At 38.3% G+C, this 17,596-nt stretch overlaps 2 protein-coding genes across 2 annotated transcripts in view; both read right to left on the bottom strand.

Moving 5' to 3' along the window:
- Nucleotides 1–17,596, bottom strand: part of LOC140805786 (callose synthase 10-like) — a 60,689-nt gene that overhangs the window by 20,371 nt on the left and 22,722 nt on the right. The window contains exons 21-27 of the mRNA XM_073162090.1: nt 15,197–15,283; nt 15,045–15,130; nt 14,925–14,952; nt 12,611–12,708; nt 12,418–12,499; nt 12,150–12,310; nt 11,952–12,072 (exon numbers count right to left, since the gene is read on the bottom strand). Of these exons, the coding sequence (XP_073018191.1) occupies nt 11,952–12,072; nt 12,150–12,310; nt 12,418–12,499; nt 12,611–12,708; nt 14,925–14,952; nt 15,045–15,130; nt 15,197–15,283 (663 nt within the window). The remainder of the gene's footprint in view (nt 1–11,951; nt 12,073–12,149; nt 12,311–12,417; nt 12,500–12,610; nt 12,709–14,924; nt 14,953–15,044; nt 15,131–15,196; nt 15,284–17,596) is intronic.
- LOC140805787 (uncharacterized) lies at nt 1,515–4,283 on the bottom strand. Its single transcript, XM_073162091.1, is given in 4 exon segments — nt 1,515–2,202; nt 2,315–2,463; nt 2,465–3,169; nt 3,256–4,283. Coding segments are annotated over 4 exon segments (2,298 nt in total). The 5' UTR covers nt 4,229–4,283; the 3' UTR covers nt 1,515–1,731.

Below are 17,596 nucleotides of genomic sequence, written 5' to 3'. Positions count from 1 at the left end.
TCTTTTGTGGGATAGGAACTTTCCAAATATGATGATATGGGTGAAAAACAGGAAAAATATGGAAAGGAAAGAATGACTCGTAAAAAGAACTGACTGAGAACAGACCCGAAGAATCACCCAACCACACCCTCCTATCCTCTGAACCCAACTCGATAGTAACCGAATGAAGGACACCCATTAAATTTCCAAACTCCCCCAACTCTCTGTCATTAAGGTGTCTTCTAAAGCGCACGTCCCAGCGATAATTGCGACTGTCACCCGACTCGAAAACCTCAAAAAAATTACAGATTGGTTTATTGATGACGGTGCAAATCGAAAACGAAGAAGGAAAACGATTTTTGAAACAAGGTCCCTCTCCCACCCAAACATCCTCCCAAAACCTAATGAAATTACCCCCTCTCAAAACCAACCCACTCAACAGTTGAATTGCCGGGAAAGAACGAGAAATAAATTTCCAAGGGCTACGAGAAGTCGTGTTCCTGGCCAATCCCAAATCTCATCCATTCTCTTGAGGACCATAAATGCTTTTAATAACGTTCTTCCACAACTACCCCTTTTCCTCAAATCCTCGCCACCACCATTTCCCTAGCAACGCTTTGTTTCTCAACCCAATATTCCCCAATCCAAGCCCACCCCTATCCTTCGGTCTGCAAACCATTTCCCAACCCACAACGTGACAACTCTTGTCCCCGTCCGCTCCATCCCACAAGAAATCTCTCATAAGTTTTTCCATTATTTTAGCTACTTTTGTTGGCACTCGAAACAGGGACATGTAATAAGAAGGCATTGCGCCTAGCACAGCTTTTATCATGGTCAGTTGCCCAACTCTTGATAAGTACGTTTTCTTCCAGCTTGATAGTTTTTTTGACATCTTAGTAAGGACCGGTTCCCAAAAATCAAGAGACATCGGTTTCCCTCCCAAAGGTAACCCAAGATACTTAATCGGCCAGTCATCTTTTTTGCACCCAATCCTCTCGGCCAAACAAAGCACTTCCTCTTCCTCACAACTAATCCCCAACACCACACTCTTGTGAAAGTTAATCTTCAATCCCGATATCAGCCCAAATAAATTGATTATTTCCACTAGCTTCCTCACATGTTCTTCCGTTTGTACTAAAAACAATGTATCATCAGCAAATTGAATATGCGAGACTTCCGCATTACCCCTACCAACCACCAATCCTCTTACCTCATTCAAAATCTTAGCCTTATCAACCATCCTTCCCAAAGCATCAATGACCAAGTTAAAAAGAAAAGGGGACAAAGGATCTCCTTGACGAAGTCCTCGTTCCCCTCTAAATTTCCCACTTGGTTTTCCGTTAATAAAAATCGAGAACGAGATGTTTGACACACACCCTCTAATCCACCTTCTCCATCTTACTCCGAATCTTTTTTTCTCGAGCACGAACTCAAGAAATCTCCAATCAACATTGTCGTACACCTTCTCCAAATCAACTTTAAGCACCCACCCTTTTTTTTTCTCTCTACGGTATTCCATAGTTGTCAAGGGCGCAAGGCGCACCAAGGCGCACAAGGGCTCTGGAGCCTGAGGCGCAAGGCGCAAGGCGAGGCGCGCGCCTTACCGAAGCAAGGCGCCCGTTTTTAATTATTTAAAAAAATATATTTATCTTAGAATAATATATTAAAATATGAAATAATTAAGTCACAATGTCACACAAAACAATAAATAATTAATAAGCTCATAATAATAAGTAACAAGATTAAAATTCTTCAATCATCTAAATCAAGTTCATCTTCTTCCATCGAATCATCAGAGTCCCTAGAACTTTCGGACTTGTATTCTTCTTGATCTTCACCACTTTCTTGATCAACATCAATTTCTTCTTCCTCTTCATCCAAAAGATGTGAAATTGGCCTTTTTCTGGTTGTTTTGGATGTAGATGCCCTTACCTCGTTTGAAGAAGATGAAACACGAGATCTAAAACCATAAATCGGTTCCCCAACCCCAGCCGCTCGGCCTACATCACCCCATGTCAAATCATCATCCCCAAAGACTAGATTATTTTCTTCATTGTCCAATCTCCCCATCAACCATTCATTGCTATCATCGATATCATCCAATGAAATAGGATCAATTTTGTCGCGCAAATCATATCGACGTTTCAATGCCCTGTTATATTTAATGAAGACTAGATCATTCAAACGCTTCTGCGCCAACCTGTTTCTTCTTTTCGAATGAAGCTGCAAAAATTTTAAAATACATTCATCCTTCATGAATTGTTCGAAATAATAACTACAATTAATATGTCAAGACTCAAGAGTATCTATTTAATGTTAAAATTTAAATACTTACATGCTGAAACATACTCCAGTTCCGCTCACAACCAGAAGCACTGCACGTAAGACTGAGAATTCTAACAGCAAAATCTTGCAATTGTGGGGTCGTATAACCAAGTTTTCTCATACCGGTCTCAAGTTGTGCTGATTTTATCTTGAACGTCAACATCTTCACACATCTTTTCAACACACTCGTACAACCCCTTCATAACTTCAGCATCTTTTTCTATCTCTGGATTCGTATAAAAGAATTCCGGGTTCAAAAAGTAACCAGCTGCATGCAAAGGCTTATGAAGCTGATCCGTCCACCTTTTATCAATGATTTCAAAAATCTTCTGGTACTTCTCTTTATTGTTGTTGAAAGCCAAAGCAATAGCCTCCTTAGCTCGATCCATAGCCTCGTATATATACCCCATGGCAGGTTTTTTTTCACCATCAACTAATCGAAGCACTTTAATAATTGGGCCACCAACTTTAATGGCATAAACAACATGATTCCAAAACGAAGGCATCAATATAATCTCTGTTGCACGTTTACCTTCTACCTCCTTCGCAAATCGACTCGTGTTCCACTTTTCTGAAGTGAACATCTTTCTTAAATTCACCTTCTGTTTTTGAAACCTTTTTAAAGTCAAAAAAGCAGTGGCAAAACGAGTTTTCCCAGCCCTAATCATTTCTCTTTGACCTGTGAATTCTCTCATCATGTTCAAGACTTGTGGCCTATTATATATATAGCCATTCACCATCATCCCCCTTTCATAAACCTTCTTCAGTACAGGAATTTTGAACAAATCTTCAAGCATTAAATCCAAACAATGGGCAGCACATGGAGTCCAGAATATGTGTGGAAATCTTATCGTCAAATACTTCCCTGCATATTAAAGATTAATGTTATTGCTTATAAATAAAAAATTTAATACTTATTACAAAGTAATATCTTGAATTCACATTTCATACCTGCTGAAATATTTGCAGAGGCATTATCTGTAACCAGTTGAACAACATTCTTTGGACCAATTTTCTCCACATACTTTTCAAGTAAGTCAAACAACTTGAGACCGGTATGAGAAAAGCCGGATGCATCCACAGATTCCAAAAATATTGTCCCTCTTGGACCGTTCACCAAAAAATTAATTAAAGTTCTATTTTTTCCATCAGTCCATCCGTCAGCCATTAATGAACATCCATATTTTTTATAGTCTGCCTCGTACTCTTTCAAAAGGATTTTCGTACTTTGTATTTCTTTATTTAAATAAGTTACCCTAACTTCATGGTAACTTGGGGGCTTCCAATCATGAGTACAATAAGATGCAGCTCTACAAAATTCCTTAAAACTATCATACTTTACAGCATTGAACGGAATACCTGCATCGTACATCCATTTGACAAAATACTGTACCACAGAGTCTCTCACTTTTTTCTGACTCTCATCATATTTCTTTGAATCTTTTGCTCCTTTCTGCTTTCCTTGAATAACAACCTGATCCATATTGTTGACAAAAAAGTAATCAAGAGGACCAACCGTCTTTGTCTTTTGACTTGAGAAAACAGGGGGGATGGCTGCAGAACTCGCTGTTGAACTAAATATTGATTGTTTCCCTTTTCGAGGGATTGGAACCACATCATCTTCCAAAATTTCCAATTGCTCATCAAAATCATCAAAACTAGGATTCATGTCCATTTGCTGCTTGATTTCTTTTTTTTTGGAGATGTAAACTTGAATTTCAGTTCTAACATGCTCAGGGCATTTTTGACATGCTTTGGCATTTCGATGGCCTCCAGCAAGATGTTGCTTGAGACGAAAAATTCCTCCCTTGAGAATTTTGTCACAAAAAACACATTGCACGGAATTAGTGTCTTTTGGATTGATTAATTTCCCATAATTCCAGCCAGGATCTTTACGATTCTCCAAATTTTCAGAGGCAGACATTATCCTGGAGAAAATATTGCAACATATTAATTAATAATTCGGTATATATACAATAACATAATTTATAAAAAAAACCCGAGGTAGACATGACCACAATCTCAGTTTATGGCAATCAAAGTAGTTAAAAGATATTTCTCAATTATTCGTAGGTCATTCATCCACATCAAAGTTCTAATATTCATCTTCTCAAATATCAGATCTTACAATCAAATATTTCACAATTAAATATTTTCGAGTCTCGTGATCAAAATATTTAAGGTTTCACGATCAATTAATTAATATTTATTTACTTTTTTATTTAAGGTAAAAATTTATTTTTGAAAAAAGCTAACATGGAGCATGGTGGGATGCGGTTGGCAGCCACCACCGCGCTGCATGTAGCAATATATTTTTTTAAAAAAATAAAAAAGTGGAAAATTCGAGAGACAATTTGTAAAATAACATCATTGCCAATTATTTTCTAAAGATGAGCTATGATACTCTCGAACATACACATAGTTATTGGATTTATCATGCCATAAAAAATATATTAAACTCTTAAAGGTAGTGGGATCCCTGGTTTGTCTAAATATTAAAAAATATTAAAAGATATTAAAGGCAGTCCAATTGATATTATTGATTACGTGTTCCGGTTGCATGGATTCAAGACATGTGTAGTTTTAAATTTCATTTTAATTTAATAAAGCGGTCCAATCAAATATGCTTTGATTTCTGCATGTCTTTCTCCCAGTTCTCTATCTTTCTTTGCACATGTGCTACATTCTTTAATATGAATTCTAAAAGAGGTACCGGCACTTCTGCTTTTAAAAAGTAAAAATAGAAATAAGATATCGACAATATCAAGAACCGATACCTGAGCTTCTTCACTAACTGGTTCTTGACCTTTCTCTTGTCTTATTCACGCTGCCGTCACTCGTCACGTTGTTGGCTGTATTCTGTGGTAGTCTTCACAGCTTTGTCGCTTATATAATTTCTTACATAGGCTGCTAGGGTTTGGGATTGGGCTGGGCTTTTGACCTTTAAGTTTATATTAAAAAAAAAACAAAACAGAATTTAAAAAAAAAAACAATCTCAGGCGCGACTAAGGCGCGCCCGAGAGCCCTTCCAAGGCGAGCCCAGGCGCGCGCCTGGGCTCGCCTTTGTAAATCGTTGCGCCTGGGATTGTCCCAGGCGCAACACCCGCGCCTGGTGGCGCCTCTCGCCTCAAGGCGAGAGGCGCTCGCCTTTGACAACTATGCGGTATTCTTCGACCACTTCATTAGCAACAAGGCAACAATCCATTATATGTCTTCCTTTGATAAAAGCACATTGATTGTTTGCGATTGTGAAGCTCAACAGCTTTTTTAAGTCTGGAAGTCAACACTTTGGTAATTATCCAGTACTCCACCGAACGCCAGAAATCGAATTTCAAAAACAAATCATGCGTCATTTTCGAACTGGAGTCTTCAAAATCTAGGTTTTCATTTCTTATCTACGAACTTCAACCTCTTTCACCGGTCATATTCGCATATTCTAGTATTCCGAAGCCTTGCAAAACTTTCTTAGTAGAAAGGATAACATCTTTGAGACATACGTGATGAATCGAGGGATGTTCAGGGATTATTTCAAATCAAGCTGCGAGATCAAAATTGAACAAATATTGTTCTTAATTAGCAGGGGTAGGAGGGGTAATACCGAATACGGTTTTGGTGACCGAGAGGACCAGGAATGCGAGCTACGTATTGGAACTGGATTTCGAAAGTTTATATTGGATTATGTCGAAATTGTGGGAATACATTAATAAACCACAATCATGCCCTATGTCCAATAGATTCAGAGGTAGAGAAGCAGTGGTTTTTATGCAGAAAGTTGTGAATGGTCGAGGAAGTTATCTAGAAATATCTAAGCTAGTTTGGAGGGGAAAGACACCGCGCATCATCATACCAAGTGAACGATTAAATGGGGGCTGGAAATGTATGGCAAACAATCTGTCCAAACTCATGATAAACCGAAGGAATAATGTATCGCGATTCAGAGATATTAGGAAGCCTATGGAACAAGCACAACAGCGTGGAAATTTTAGGTCGAATGACATTGACACGGGATTTTCAGAAGTTAAAGCTTCAGAACAATTACCAGATTGTATGCCTAAGGATTGGAGTAAAGCTATCATCATTACAAGGGATTGTGTCAACATATCGTGGGAGCTGGTGAGTACTACTCTTGGGAAGGCAGTCCAGAGAAAGATTGAAGTGTTTACATTCCAAGCCAACAAAGCAGTTTGGTGGCCACATAACGAAGAGGATGCATCCTTCTATTTGCGATTGAAGAAGTGCTTTCTGGAAAATAAAGTTACCTTGTCTTTTTTGAGAGATGGAGTCATCAAAGTAACAGCGAAGAAGAAGTTTTTGAATGATGTAACAGTTGGGTGCGCTTATTGGGGATACCTTGGGATTTATGATCCACGTATCTCTTTAAAAATATTGGTGACCAATGTGGAGGCTTGTTGAATATCAGTCAAGACACTATCATACTCAAAGACTTGTCGGCAGCAAAAATCAAAGTAGTGGGAATTGAAGGAGGGTTCATCAATAGAAATCTAAAGATCCAAACTAAAAGAGGACCTATGATCATTCGCATTACTGTGGACTCGGTCAATTTATAAGCGTATGATATGTACGAAAAAAGATCTTATGCACAAGTGGTGGTTAATGGAGCTAGAGTTGTGGCAGGATGGGGTAGAGCGAAAGGATTCAAAGGAAACGACTCAAATGCAGAAACCATTAATGATATTCAAAAATGACAGTCGGATGACACCAAAATTCAGCAATTAGCAAACCAAGAAGGATCTGCCACGTATAATCAAAAGAGTGGTTTTCTGAAGATGCGCAAAAATCAAGAAACCGAAGGACATATAATTGCGGATAGGGTTGAAAATTCTGGTGGTCGGAGTTGCGTATCAGAACCATGGTATCGAGGGAAGCATATCAAGATTCTAAAAAAGTTAAAGCCGAAAGGTGAGAATGAATTTCAGAAGGGGAAGATTGAATCTGCGAACATTTCTGAAACACAAAATACAAGACGTCACGATTTAGAGAAGGAGAGTTGTCACAATGAAAGAAAGTTTGAGCATATATATTGCAGGAAACAAGTCAAGTCAAATAATGAATCATTTCACTTGCGAAAGGAAGAAGTTTCAAAGATATCGATCATCGAGAATGATATAGATATACTACATGGGGATGATGGAAACTGGGAGGAACAACTAAATCAAGGAGTGAGGGATGATAATTCAGACAAAGTGATTTCAGTGATGCGGACAGTCATATCTCTGATCATTCGGAGAAGTCGACAAGGCAGTCCCTGGCCGAGTAAGGTTTGCAATTTACCCATCATTTCTTATTCTCAACATTCTTCTTTCAATTCTCTTTCCGTCTCAGATTCTATGGTCGGGTTGGTGGGAGAGGTAGAGGTTAAGGGTGAGAGGGGAATTACTTCAGTGGGTCAAAAGTTGGGTATATCGGGAAACAACGACATAGGGTCTCATGAGGGGTTGGTTCAAGGTTCGAATGATGTGGGTCTGGGGATGCAGGAACTTAACAAATCAGTACAAAATGAGTGTTTAAAAATGATGGGTGTAGAGAGGGTGGAATTTCATGATTCAGAAAATCCAGGTAGGAGGATGGAGAGTCGTGAAGGCAGTTGTAGCGAGAATGTAAGGATGCTGAATTGAATCGATGAAAGTTGTTTCATGGAATATTAGGGAGAGTGGTTCAGCTACACGTAGGGGATTGATACGTGTCGTACTTGCCAAAGAAAGACCAGAATTAATAGTCTTGCAGGAAATTAAATGAGAAGTGGTGGACTGGAGATTTATTGCAAGTCTATGGAAGTCGAGGTTTGTGGAGTGGGTTACCTTACCTGCAGTGGGTCGGTCGGGGGGATTCTGATTATGTGGGATCCAAGGGTCTTTTCAGTCAAGGATAACTTGATTGGGGATTTTTCGGTTTCAATTCATATTCAAAAGGAGGCAAACATCGATTGGTGGTTTACAGCGGTTTACGGGCCGTGCCAACCAAGATTAAGAACTAATTTCTGGGATGAGCTAGCAGGGTTGAGGGTTCTATGTGGAGATAGATGGTGCTTGGAGGGAGATTTCAATGTAGTAAGGTCATTACGAGAGAAAATTAATAGTCGCTCATAGACATCGAGCATGTTCTGTTTTGATACCTTGATACAGGAACTGGACCTATGCGATCCCCCCTTATTGAATGGAAAATTCACATGGTCGAATCTTAGGAATTCCACCATATGTTGCAGATTAGATAGATACTTGTTCAGGGTGGGATGGACTGAAATTTATCCATGTTAGAGACAAACAATCCTACCAAGAATCACCTCAGATCATTTCCCTCTGGTGCTTGATTTGGCAAAACGTAAGTGGGGTCCGACACCTTTCAGATTCGAGAATGTGTGGTTGAGGGATACAAGCTTTAAAAATTTGGCACAATTGAGGTGGAACACTGCGGATTCACAAGGATGGGCGGGATATAGATTTATGATGAAACTTAAGACAATTAAGGGTGACATTAAAAGATGGAATGAAGAGGTGTACGGTAGGGTGGAAATGAAATCAGCAGAGTTATCAAATAAAATCAGCATAATTGACAAATTGGAGAGTGAGGAGAGGGGTTCGGAAGAATTATCAAATGAGAGAAAAGAATCAAAATTGATGTTAGAGGAGTTGATATGTCGAAAAAATCAAATAAATTGCCAAAAAAGCAAGTCAAATGGATTAAAGAGGGGGATCAAAACACAAAAAAAATTCATTCACTCCTAAACCAACGAAAAAGCAAGGCTACCATTGACAGATAGGAAAGAAATGATGGCTCAATTACAACAGATGAGGACAAAATTGTTTCCATAATTTTAAGATTCTTCAAAGGATTGTACAGTAAGCCAGCTGCTAGATGTTGGGGTATTGAAGGAATTGAAGGGTGCCCAATTGAAGAGGAGCTGAGCCGAGAGTTAGAAAAAAAGTTCACGGAAGACGAGGTGAAGGAAGCAATCTTCAAGTGTGATGGATGCAAGAGTCCGGGGGCCGATGGATTTACTTTGGTTTTTTCCAAGAGTGTTGGGAGATAGTCAAAAGAGATCTAATGAAGGTTTTTGATGAATTCTTTCACAGTGATATCATAAATGGAGCAACTAGGGAGACATATATCTGCTTGATACGAAAGAAATTCGACTCGTACTAGGTAAAGGATTTTAGACCGATATGTCTGACAACAAGTTTGTATAAGATAATAGCTTAAAGTCTTAACAGCGATGATGAAAAGTGTGATAGCGAATATAATTTCAAATTCTCATAATGCATTTGTCGAAGGAAGACAGATCCTCGATTGTGGACTTATAGCGAATGAACTGCTTGAAGAGGGGAGGAGAAAGAAAAAAGACGATGGGTTTTGAAGGTGGATTTTGAGAAGGCGTGTGATAATGTGAGCTAGGACTTCTTGGACTTCGTTTTAATGAAAAAAGGGTTTGGAAGAAGATGGAGATCATGGATGCAAGGATGTGTGTCGAATGTATCATTTTCAGTTATGATTAATGGGAGGCCGAGGGGAAAATTTAGGGCTTTCAAAGGGCTCCGTCAAGGAGATCCATTGTCTCTTTTTCTTTTCAACTTGGTAGTGGATGTGTTGGGAAGATTGATAGACAAAGCAAAAGTGAGGAATCTAATAAAGATTAAAGGGGATAGAGGTTGGTAGAGAAAAGATCGAGATATCTCACATTCAATTTGCGGACGACACGCTTTTCTTCGGGCAGAATCATGATCACATCAGATTCCTGGTGCAAGTGGTGAGTTCGTTTTGTGATATGTCTGGATTAAAAATCAATTGGGAAAAAAGTGCTCTGTTGGGTATCCACCGTGAACAAGGAGAAATTGAAATGTTAGCACAACAATTGGGATGTGGTAAGGAGAATTGGCCTATTAATTACTTGGGAGTACCGTTGGGAGGCAATCCGTTACAAACATCTTTCGGGGAGCCCGTGGTTGCTAAGATGTCGAAAAAATTGGCTACCTGGAAGAAAGCATTCTTGTCAAGAGGGGGAAGATTAACATTGATATTATTATCGGTTTTGAATTCCATTCCGATATATTATATGTCGTTATTTAGGGTCCCCAAAGGTATAGCGCAGTCGATGGACAAGATCTCAAGAAACTTTTTATGGGACGGAGCGGATGGAGATGGTCACATCCACTTGGCTGTTTGGGATCAAGTGTGTAAGCCGAAGGATAAAGGGGGATTGGGTTTTGGGAAAATTATTTTCAGAAATAAGGCCTTGCTCGGGAAGTGGTGGTGGAGATTTTTCGAAGAAGATGAGACATTATGGAAGAAAATAATTGTTAGTAAATATGGGTTACAAGAAAATGGGTGGGATGCGGGGTTGGCAAGAAACGTCACGTTCAGATGCCCATGGAAGTTTATTTCCCGTATATACCCGATTTTAAAACAGAGAGTTTCTGTTAAGGTGAGAGGAGGTAATAAGGTTAGATTTTGGGAGGATAGATGGTGGGGGGACTCTTCGTTCAAAGATAATTTTCCAGCTTTGTTTCGGCTATCATCATTTCACAATTTGCTGATATCATTTTTTGTCCGTTTTGATAATGTCATGCGCAATCAATTTAGATGGGTTGTGAGAGATGAGGAGATTGCTCAGTTGACAGAGTTATTAGGAGCTTTAGATTCGGTTAGGTTATTTGAAGGGATAGATGATTTTATTGAGTGGAGCGGAGATTCTTCGAGTATTTTCTCAGTCAGATCATTCTACGAGTCTTTTTTCCCAAACAATCTTTTTTCCAGCGTGTCAATTGTTCCATGCTATTTGGAAAGTTCCCGTTCCAAACATGATATAGATTTTTTCTTGGACAGCTACTCTGGGTAAACTACCGACCTCGAAGATGATTCAAAAAAGACTGTCCATTCACAACATCATTGTGGGCTAGAGCTTTGCAAGAGCTTCAGTTGGTTTGGGTTATACTTAAGGCAACAAAGGATTTATTCAATATGGATTTGGGACAGCCAACTGGTAACAGAGGAAGACTTTTTTGGCAAGTCGTGATTCATTGCATTTGTTGGACGGTTTGGTTGGAAAGAAATCGAAGAATTTTCGAAGAGATTAAGGCAAATACAGAAAAGCGCGGAGAAAAAATCAAGATTAACATTGCTACGTGGATTGGCACTAATAAAGATTTCACGAATGTCTCCATTTTAGATTTAATGAGAGATTTGGAATATGTGTATCATTAAATTATTTTTAATGTTGTGTGACTCAATACGACAGTGAACTAATAGTCCACTGATGTAAACTTTATTATTTTGATATTAATAAAATATCGTGTCCTATAAAAAAAATATAGTGTAAGACAGTTCTGATATTCCTCTCTTTTTCTTCCCAATCTTCATTTAATTTGATGCTTTCTACAATAATTTTTAGTCTCTGTTCATATATAATACACCACCTAAGTCCTAAGCCAAAACAGTTCGCATCTGAGAGACGAAGCAATCTCGTCAATTCCTTGGAATCGGAATCTCAGTTCCTTTAGTAAATAATTAACATTTTTTACAATAGGGGAAAAAAATTACCAGTAGCCCAGTCAACGCGGTAAACCTTGAAAGCACGGAATCTCAGTTCCTTCAGTAAATAATTAACATTTTTTACAATAGGAGAAAAAAACTACCAGTAGCCCAGTCAACGCGGTAAACCTTGAAAGCACCACTGGAAGCTTTTGAAGAAACAAAGTTATGACAAGAGAACCTTCTGATATACTGCTGTTAATCTCACGAAATATCCTTTCAACCCTGGCAAGGAGCGATGCTTTCAGGGAATCGTTAAAAAGAAGAGAGCAATAAATTTTACCAAGGAAAAAATGTCCTACCAAAGTCGTCCCTCTCCATCAACCAAGGAGTGCAAAATTTTTTCAATACTGAAATAACACTCTTGGACAGCATAAGCCATGTATTCATCCTTGCATACTCTGTTCCAAAGATCCGCTTGTGTGTCTTTGCAATCCAGAGCTAAATCAATTGCCAATAATATCTGAAAGAATTATTGTTCCAGTGTGATTTTGATATATTGACACAAAACCAAAATCTTATCATAATGATGACAATTAAGAGATAGAATCCATGTTAAAAAGGCATCACCTTACTACTAAGGAGAAAAAGTGGCCATTGAACTAATTTCAGACTTCCGGTGTTGCTCGGCATAGAAAGTAAATCCATCTCCCTGAAATAATGCGACAGTGAACCAAAGTAGCAAAGGTTTAGCAGCAAAGAAGTTCGGCAAGATATAACAGGAAGCAAATAATATAATAGCAATGTGCATGTAACCATTTACCTGTTACTCAAGTAATCTTCTTCACGCAGGCTCTTAATAATTTCATTCCAGAATGGGGAAAATATAGCGGCATAGGTCTTGTTATTATCATGAGAAACCTGGTTATCAACGGTCAAAAATAAATAGCGTAAAATTTGACTCATACAGAACAACAAAGGAAAATCTTATACGAGAAACGGATATGTATCGTAAATACCTAAAAACGTTATGAGCATGTCACCATTCATGCAGTAGTAACACCGATGCAATGACTCGCATGCACAAATTAGTAATACAACATACTTCTGCTAACAGTACATATATAAAAAGCATAATGCATAGTTCTTCCACACTGGATCAATTAATTCAATTTATGAAAAAGTAAAGAGGTATTTGAGATAACCCTAAAAAATACCAAACCATACATGTTACATGAAAACAAATACATAAGGTAATATTCGATAAATACAAAAGCAACAAAAAAATATAACAAATTAAGTACTACAGTAAACTTAGCAGTCATCGAAAACCATGTGAAGCTTGTGATACCAAGTATTATTGTAAAACAGAACTTTAGCGCCCTTCCAGAAAGAAGACTGAAATTAAACCCGGATTTCAAAACTTCTATCCACATTCCCAAGTATTACAATGTATAGCAGAGAGTCTCTGTTAGGGTCTTAAGCTTATGGGGCTTGATTAGTCAAGGGAATGATATTGTTATGGGCCTCAATGAATTGGGCTTCGATCACTCGTTAGTCATTAAGGCTACGTTTGGTTGGAAGGATAGGATAAACTAATGACTAATATATAAATGATAAAGAAAATGATTGTGGTAGGATGGATTAATATGGGGTAAAATAATATTATGTTTGGTAAGATTTTTAAGTGTAGGATAATTTTGAATTTTTTGATGAAAAGACGAAATTGCCCTTCCCCTTCGCGGCGGCGGAGACGGCGTCAATGGCGGCGGCCGGCGGCCGGCCGGAAATGGTCCGCCGGAAACGGCCGGCAGGGGGCTGCGGCCAGAAACGGCCGGCCGGAAATTTCGGCCGGCGCCGGCGGTCGGCCGGTGCTCGGCCGGCAGCGGTCGGCGGCCGGCGGGGGGCGGCGGTCGGCCGGTGCTCAGCCGGCGGCGGCCGGCGGCCGGCGGCGGTCGTTGCGGCGGCCGGCGGCGGTCGTTGCGGCGGCCGGCGGCGGCGGGAAGTGGTGGTGAGTTTGATTTTAGGAGAAGGGTAAAATTGGAAAAATAGGATGAATTAAGAGTAGGATAAATAATCCTAGGGGGTGAGGAGGTATTATTTTAACCTACCTAATATAACATAATCATTCATAGGAGGGATAAGGTGGGTTAAATAATCACGCGTACCAAATTTAACCTACTTAATCCCTCAAACCAAACGGGGCCTAAGAGATTTCTGGAAGTACAGACTTGGGGAAGGGGAAAAGGAAGTATAACAGATACGAGTTGGTTAGAGTTGAGGGGGCAGTTATTTTCTATTCTCAAGAGCCAAGTAATAGCGTAAGCTAGGGTTTTACAGCGACAATTCTCTCGGAGTTCCTTCTATTTCATCAGAATACATTAAGTTTATATTCTATTTCGATATCTTTGTGTATTTCCTAATGTGGTCTTGACAGTCTCAAATTCATATGGAATAAATACTGTAATGTGACAACAAAATTATGAAGGAATGAGCTGAATATTTTGTCCCAAGTCGAGTTACTGAAGTACGAAACTTTCCCCAGAAAGTAGGATTAATAAAAGAATCTTGGGAGACGAAAGAAAAACATGGATATATTTAGAAAACCACATAACTGGAAGTACATCTTTCTTATAGAAAATAAAATCCAACTATCTGTGAATATTCACAAATTATAGCAAACTAGTCAAAATAGAATGAATAAATACACTGGCGTGTTCCTCACAAATGAAACATGCTTTACTTTATTAAAGATGCTTGAAGTTCAAGTTTATTATACAACTATATCAGTTACTCAAATTCCAATAATAGGAAAACTAACGCGACGAAATAACAAATATTACTCTCAACCAATAGAGCAATGAAACAAAAAAATGTACTGTTATAGAGCTACCATATAGGAACTTTTCAGAACAGCTATCAAAAGCAGAAATTGTGGAGAAAGAAGACACTATCAAGTCAACAATTGTAAATGGCCAAATTTGGTACTTCACATCTTCTGGATTGAATTCTAGACAGAGGAAATGCTTAAAGCCAGACAAGAAAAAACAAAATCATCCATTGACATTGAAACTGGATCCAATGCAAACAAATAACGCATTAAAGTTTGGGAAAAAAGACCAAGAAGAGAATCTGACCTGTGATGCTTGTCCCTCGAAAGGAATCCTGGAAAACATGATTTTTCGGCATCAAAAAGTTATAAACAAAATATTACCCAGTTTAGCATTTTCAATTACAGATGTGATTTTATATTTCACCTTTTGATTTTTGGAGATACCATATTCCTCACAAATACTTCTGGAAAACTTTCGAATCGCTTGTGCACCATTTCAACTGAACGAATCTGCATATGGAACTCTCAGTAAACAACTATGAATCCGCCAGAGCTGGCACATTATCAAAATTGTACCTCCCCTAACCGAGCCCTTGCACCCATCACAGCCCCGTAAATTGCAGACAGTAGAGTATACCAGATATGAATATCCATGAGATAAATCTGCATATTCAATGGTCATGGAAGAGAGACTGATCACCGAAACAACAAATACAACAAGTTTTTTTTTTGATAAGAAACATTATAATTTAAAAATATAGAAGTTCAGAGTTACACAACATTATGCGGACAAGATATCCGCTACAGAAAATAAATACAATAAAACCAAAGACTCCTAAGAATTCCGGTCAATGAAAAATAAAATTCCAATCCCTATATAACTGCGATACACCAAGGTGTTTATAGTCTTCTTGTAAAATCGCCCAACTAGCCACTCTCAATTTAATGTTGTCCCATAGCTCCTCGACCGTGTCCTCCTTGTCTTCGAATATCCTTTTATTCCTTTCCATCCAAATAGACCATATTATGCAATGTACTATAGTGTACCAGAACCGCTGATTTTTCCTGTCATTATGTAAGCTCGGTTCGATTATGAACATGTCTTTAGACTTCTCCGGCATTACCCACATCAATTCCAGCTCCTTTATCGCCTTATTCCAAATCTGTTGACTGTAATGACAGTGTAAGAGCAAGTGATCTTGATTTTCTTCAGCACAACAACACAAACAACACCAAAGAGGTCTTAAAGCACATGTAGGCCATCTTCTTTGTATCATATCGCAAGTCTGAATTTTCTCCAACGCCACAATCCACGAGAATACTTGCACCCTTGGCGGGACAGGTATTTTCCAAATATTCAAGAATAAAGAAGTATGAAAAGATTCATGCGACTGGAAAAAAGAATCATAAAAAGACTTCACCGAAAAAATCCCCGTGGAGTCCCCCAACCAGATTTTGTAGTCCTCTACCCCTATCTCAATACGAACATTTTGTAAGACGCCTAGCAACTCGGTAAACTCACACTCTTCTTGTACAGTCAAGAAGAGTGATCATCACTATCATAAAAAAACCCAAAAGGTCATAAAATTTATGAGAAAGGCTTAGGACCATGCACGTGCAAATCACAGGAATTTGATTTGCTACTGATGGTGAAAGATTTATGTTGAATGGAAAAAATAAAGATCAAAGGCTAAGGAAGTAAGAACACAAGGAAATATTTGCAGCACTGTTCAACCAAAGTAACAGAAAAATTAAGAATTCATTTTTCAGACTAAACAGTATTTACCCAGAGTTGACAAAAGGAGAAATTTCAGTACACTTTACTGTGGGGCTTCCGTCAGGGATAATTAACTATGTAATGGTGATTGTGGCTAATCTTACGCTTGGCACCATGTTTTCAGGCTGATTGTGATGACAAACCGAAGTAATGGGATGCAATCTTTCTACAAGTTCAATAGTCTGCCAAATACTTCTACCAAAACAATACTTTCTAAGGTGTCTATGCTGATGCTCAGGTGAACTGCGGAATTGATTTGTCTTCCTCCTCTTATGATTCAATGGATTCATAACAGAGTGATGAGTAATCTTGAGGCTAATTATTGGTAGAAGTGAGCAGCAGATACGCATAGGCGTGAGAAAATTTTGAACATGGTAGATTTGGTGACGGTACATTTGCGAAAGAACAAATTTCCAGATGGCACTTGAAGAAAGCTCTAGGACAAGAAAATTAGTCCTTCTGGAATTCTCAAGATGATTGGTGATAATAATTACAAAATTGATCGTTCAGTAGAAATGAAAACCCAACATTTACAACACCTCTGATATCTTTGAGTACTCTCCACAAGAGTTCTCTTTGCACCAATAAAACTCGAGGACAAGTTTTCTTCGAGATGAATCGATGCATATTTAACAAGTTTTCCTTATTATTAGTTTCCTTTTTCGTGATTTCTAAAACTATTTTCTCAGTTACATAATTGCATCAGAACTATTCAAAATATAAATGCATCCTATAACTATTTAAGTCGCAACTTTGGTTCAAAACTGTTTAGTTTGAAATACTTGTTCAGCTTGCATCATGTTCCAAATTTTTTTTAAAAAAAGTTATTTTATAGATGATTAATGATATTGTGCAGTGATTTTGCTATGCTTGTTGAAAAAAGTATCATATAATAGATGGTCATTTCACGCATGAATAGTGCGGTTTCATTGAATAAACAATATTCTAAAAAGGGGATGCCAATCAATTTTCTCAAAAGATGTTCCCTGAAAAGAAAATTTTTATCTCGAGGTTAAAACTGAATAGAATAAGTCTTAAGTATTGGTTTATATATCACACAATTTGAGTTCTAGTCTCTTTTCTCAGATCTGTATACAACAATGAATAATAAAGTTAACATTCACATACGCTCAACTCATATTGCAATCTCCACATTAGATGCCAAGCAATAAAAGTTTACAATATAAGTGGGACATCTA

Source organism: Primulina eburnea, chromosome 11, assembly GCF_022965805.1.
Source record: "Primulina eburnea isolate SZY01 chromosome 11, ASM2296580v1, whole genome shotgun sequence".
NCBI classification, from domain to species: Eukaryota; Viridiplantae; Streptophyta; class Magnoliopsida; order Lamiales; family Gesneriaceae; genus Primulina; species Primulina eburnea.
The sequence above is the reverse complement of the archived record's forward strand: the minus strand, read 5'-3'. Positions and strand labels throughout refer to the sequence as shown.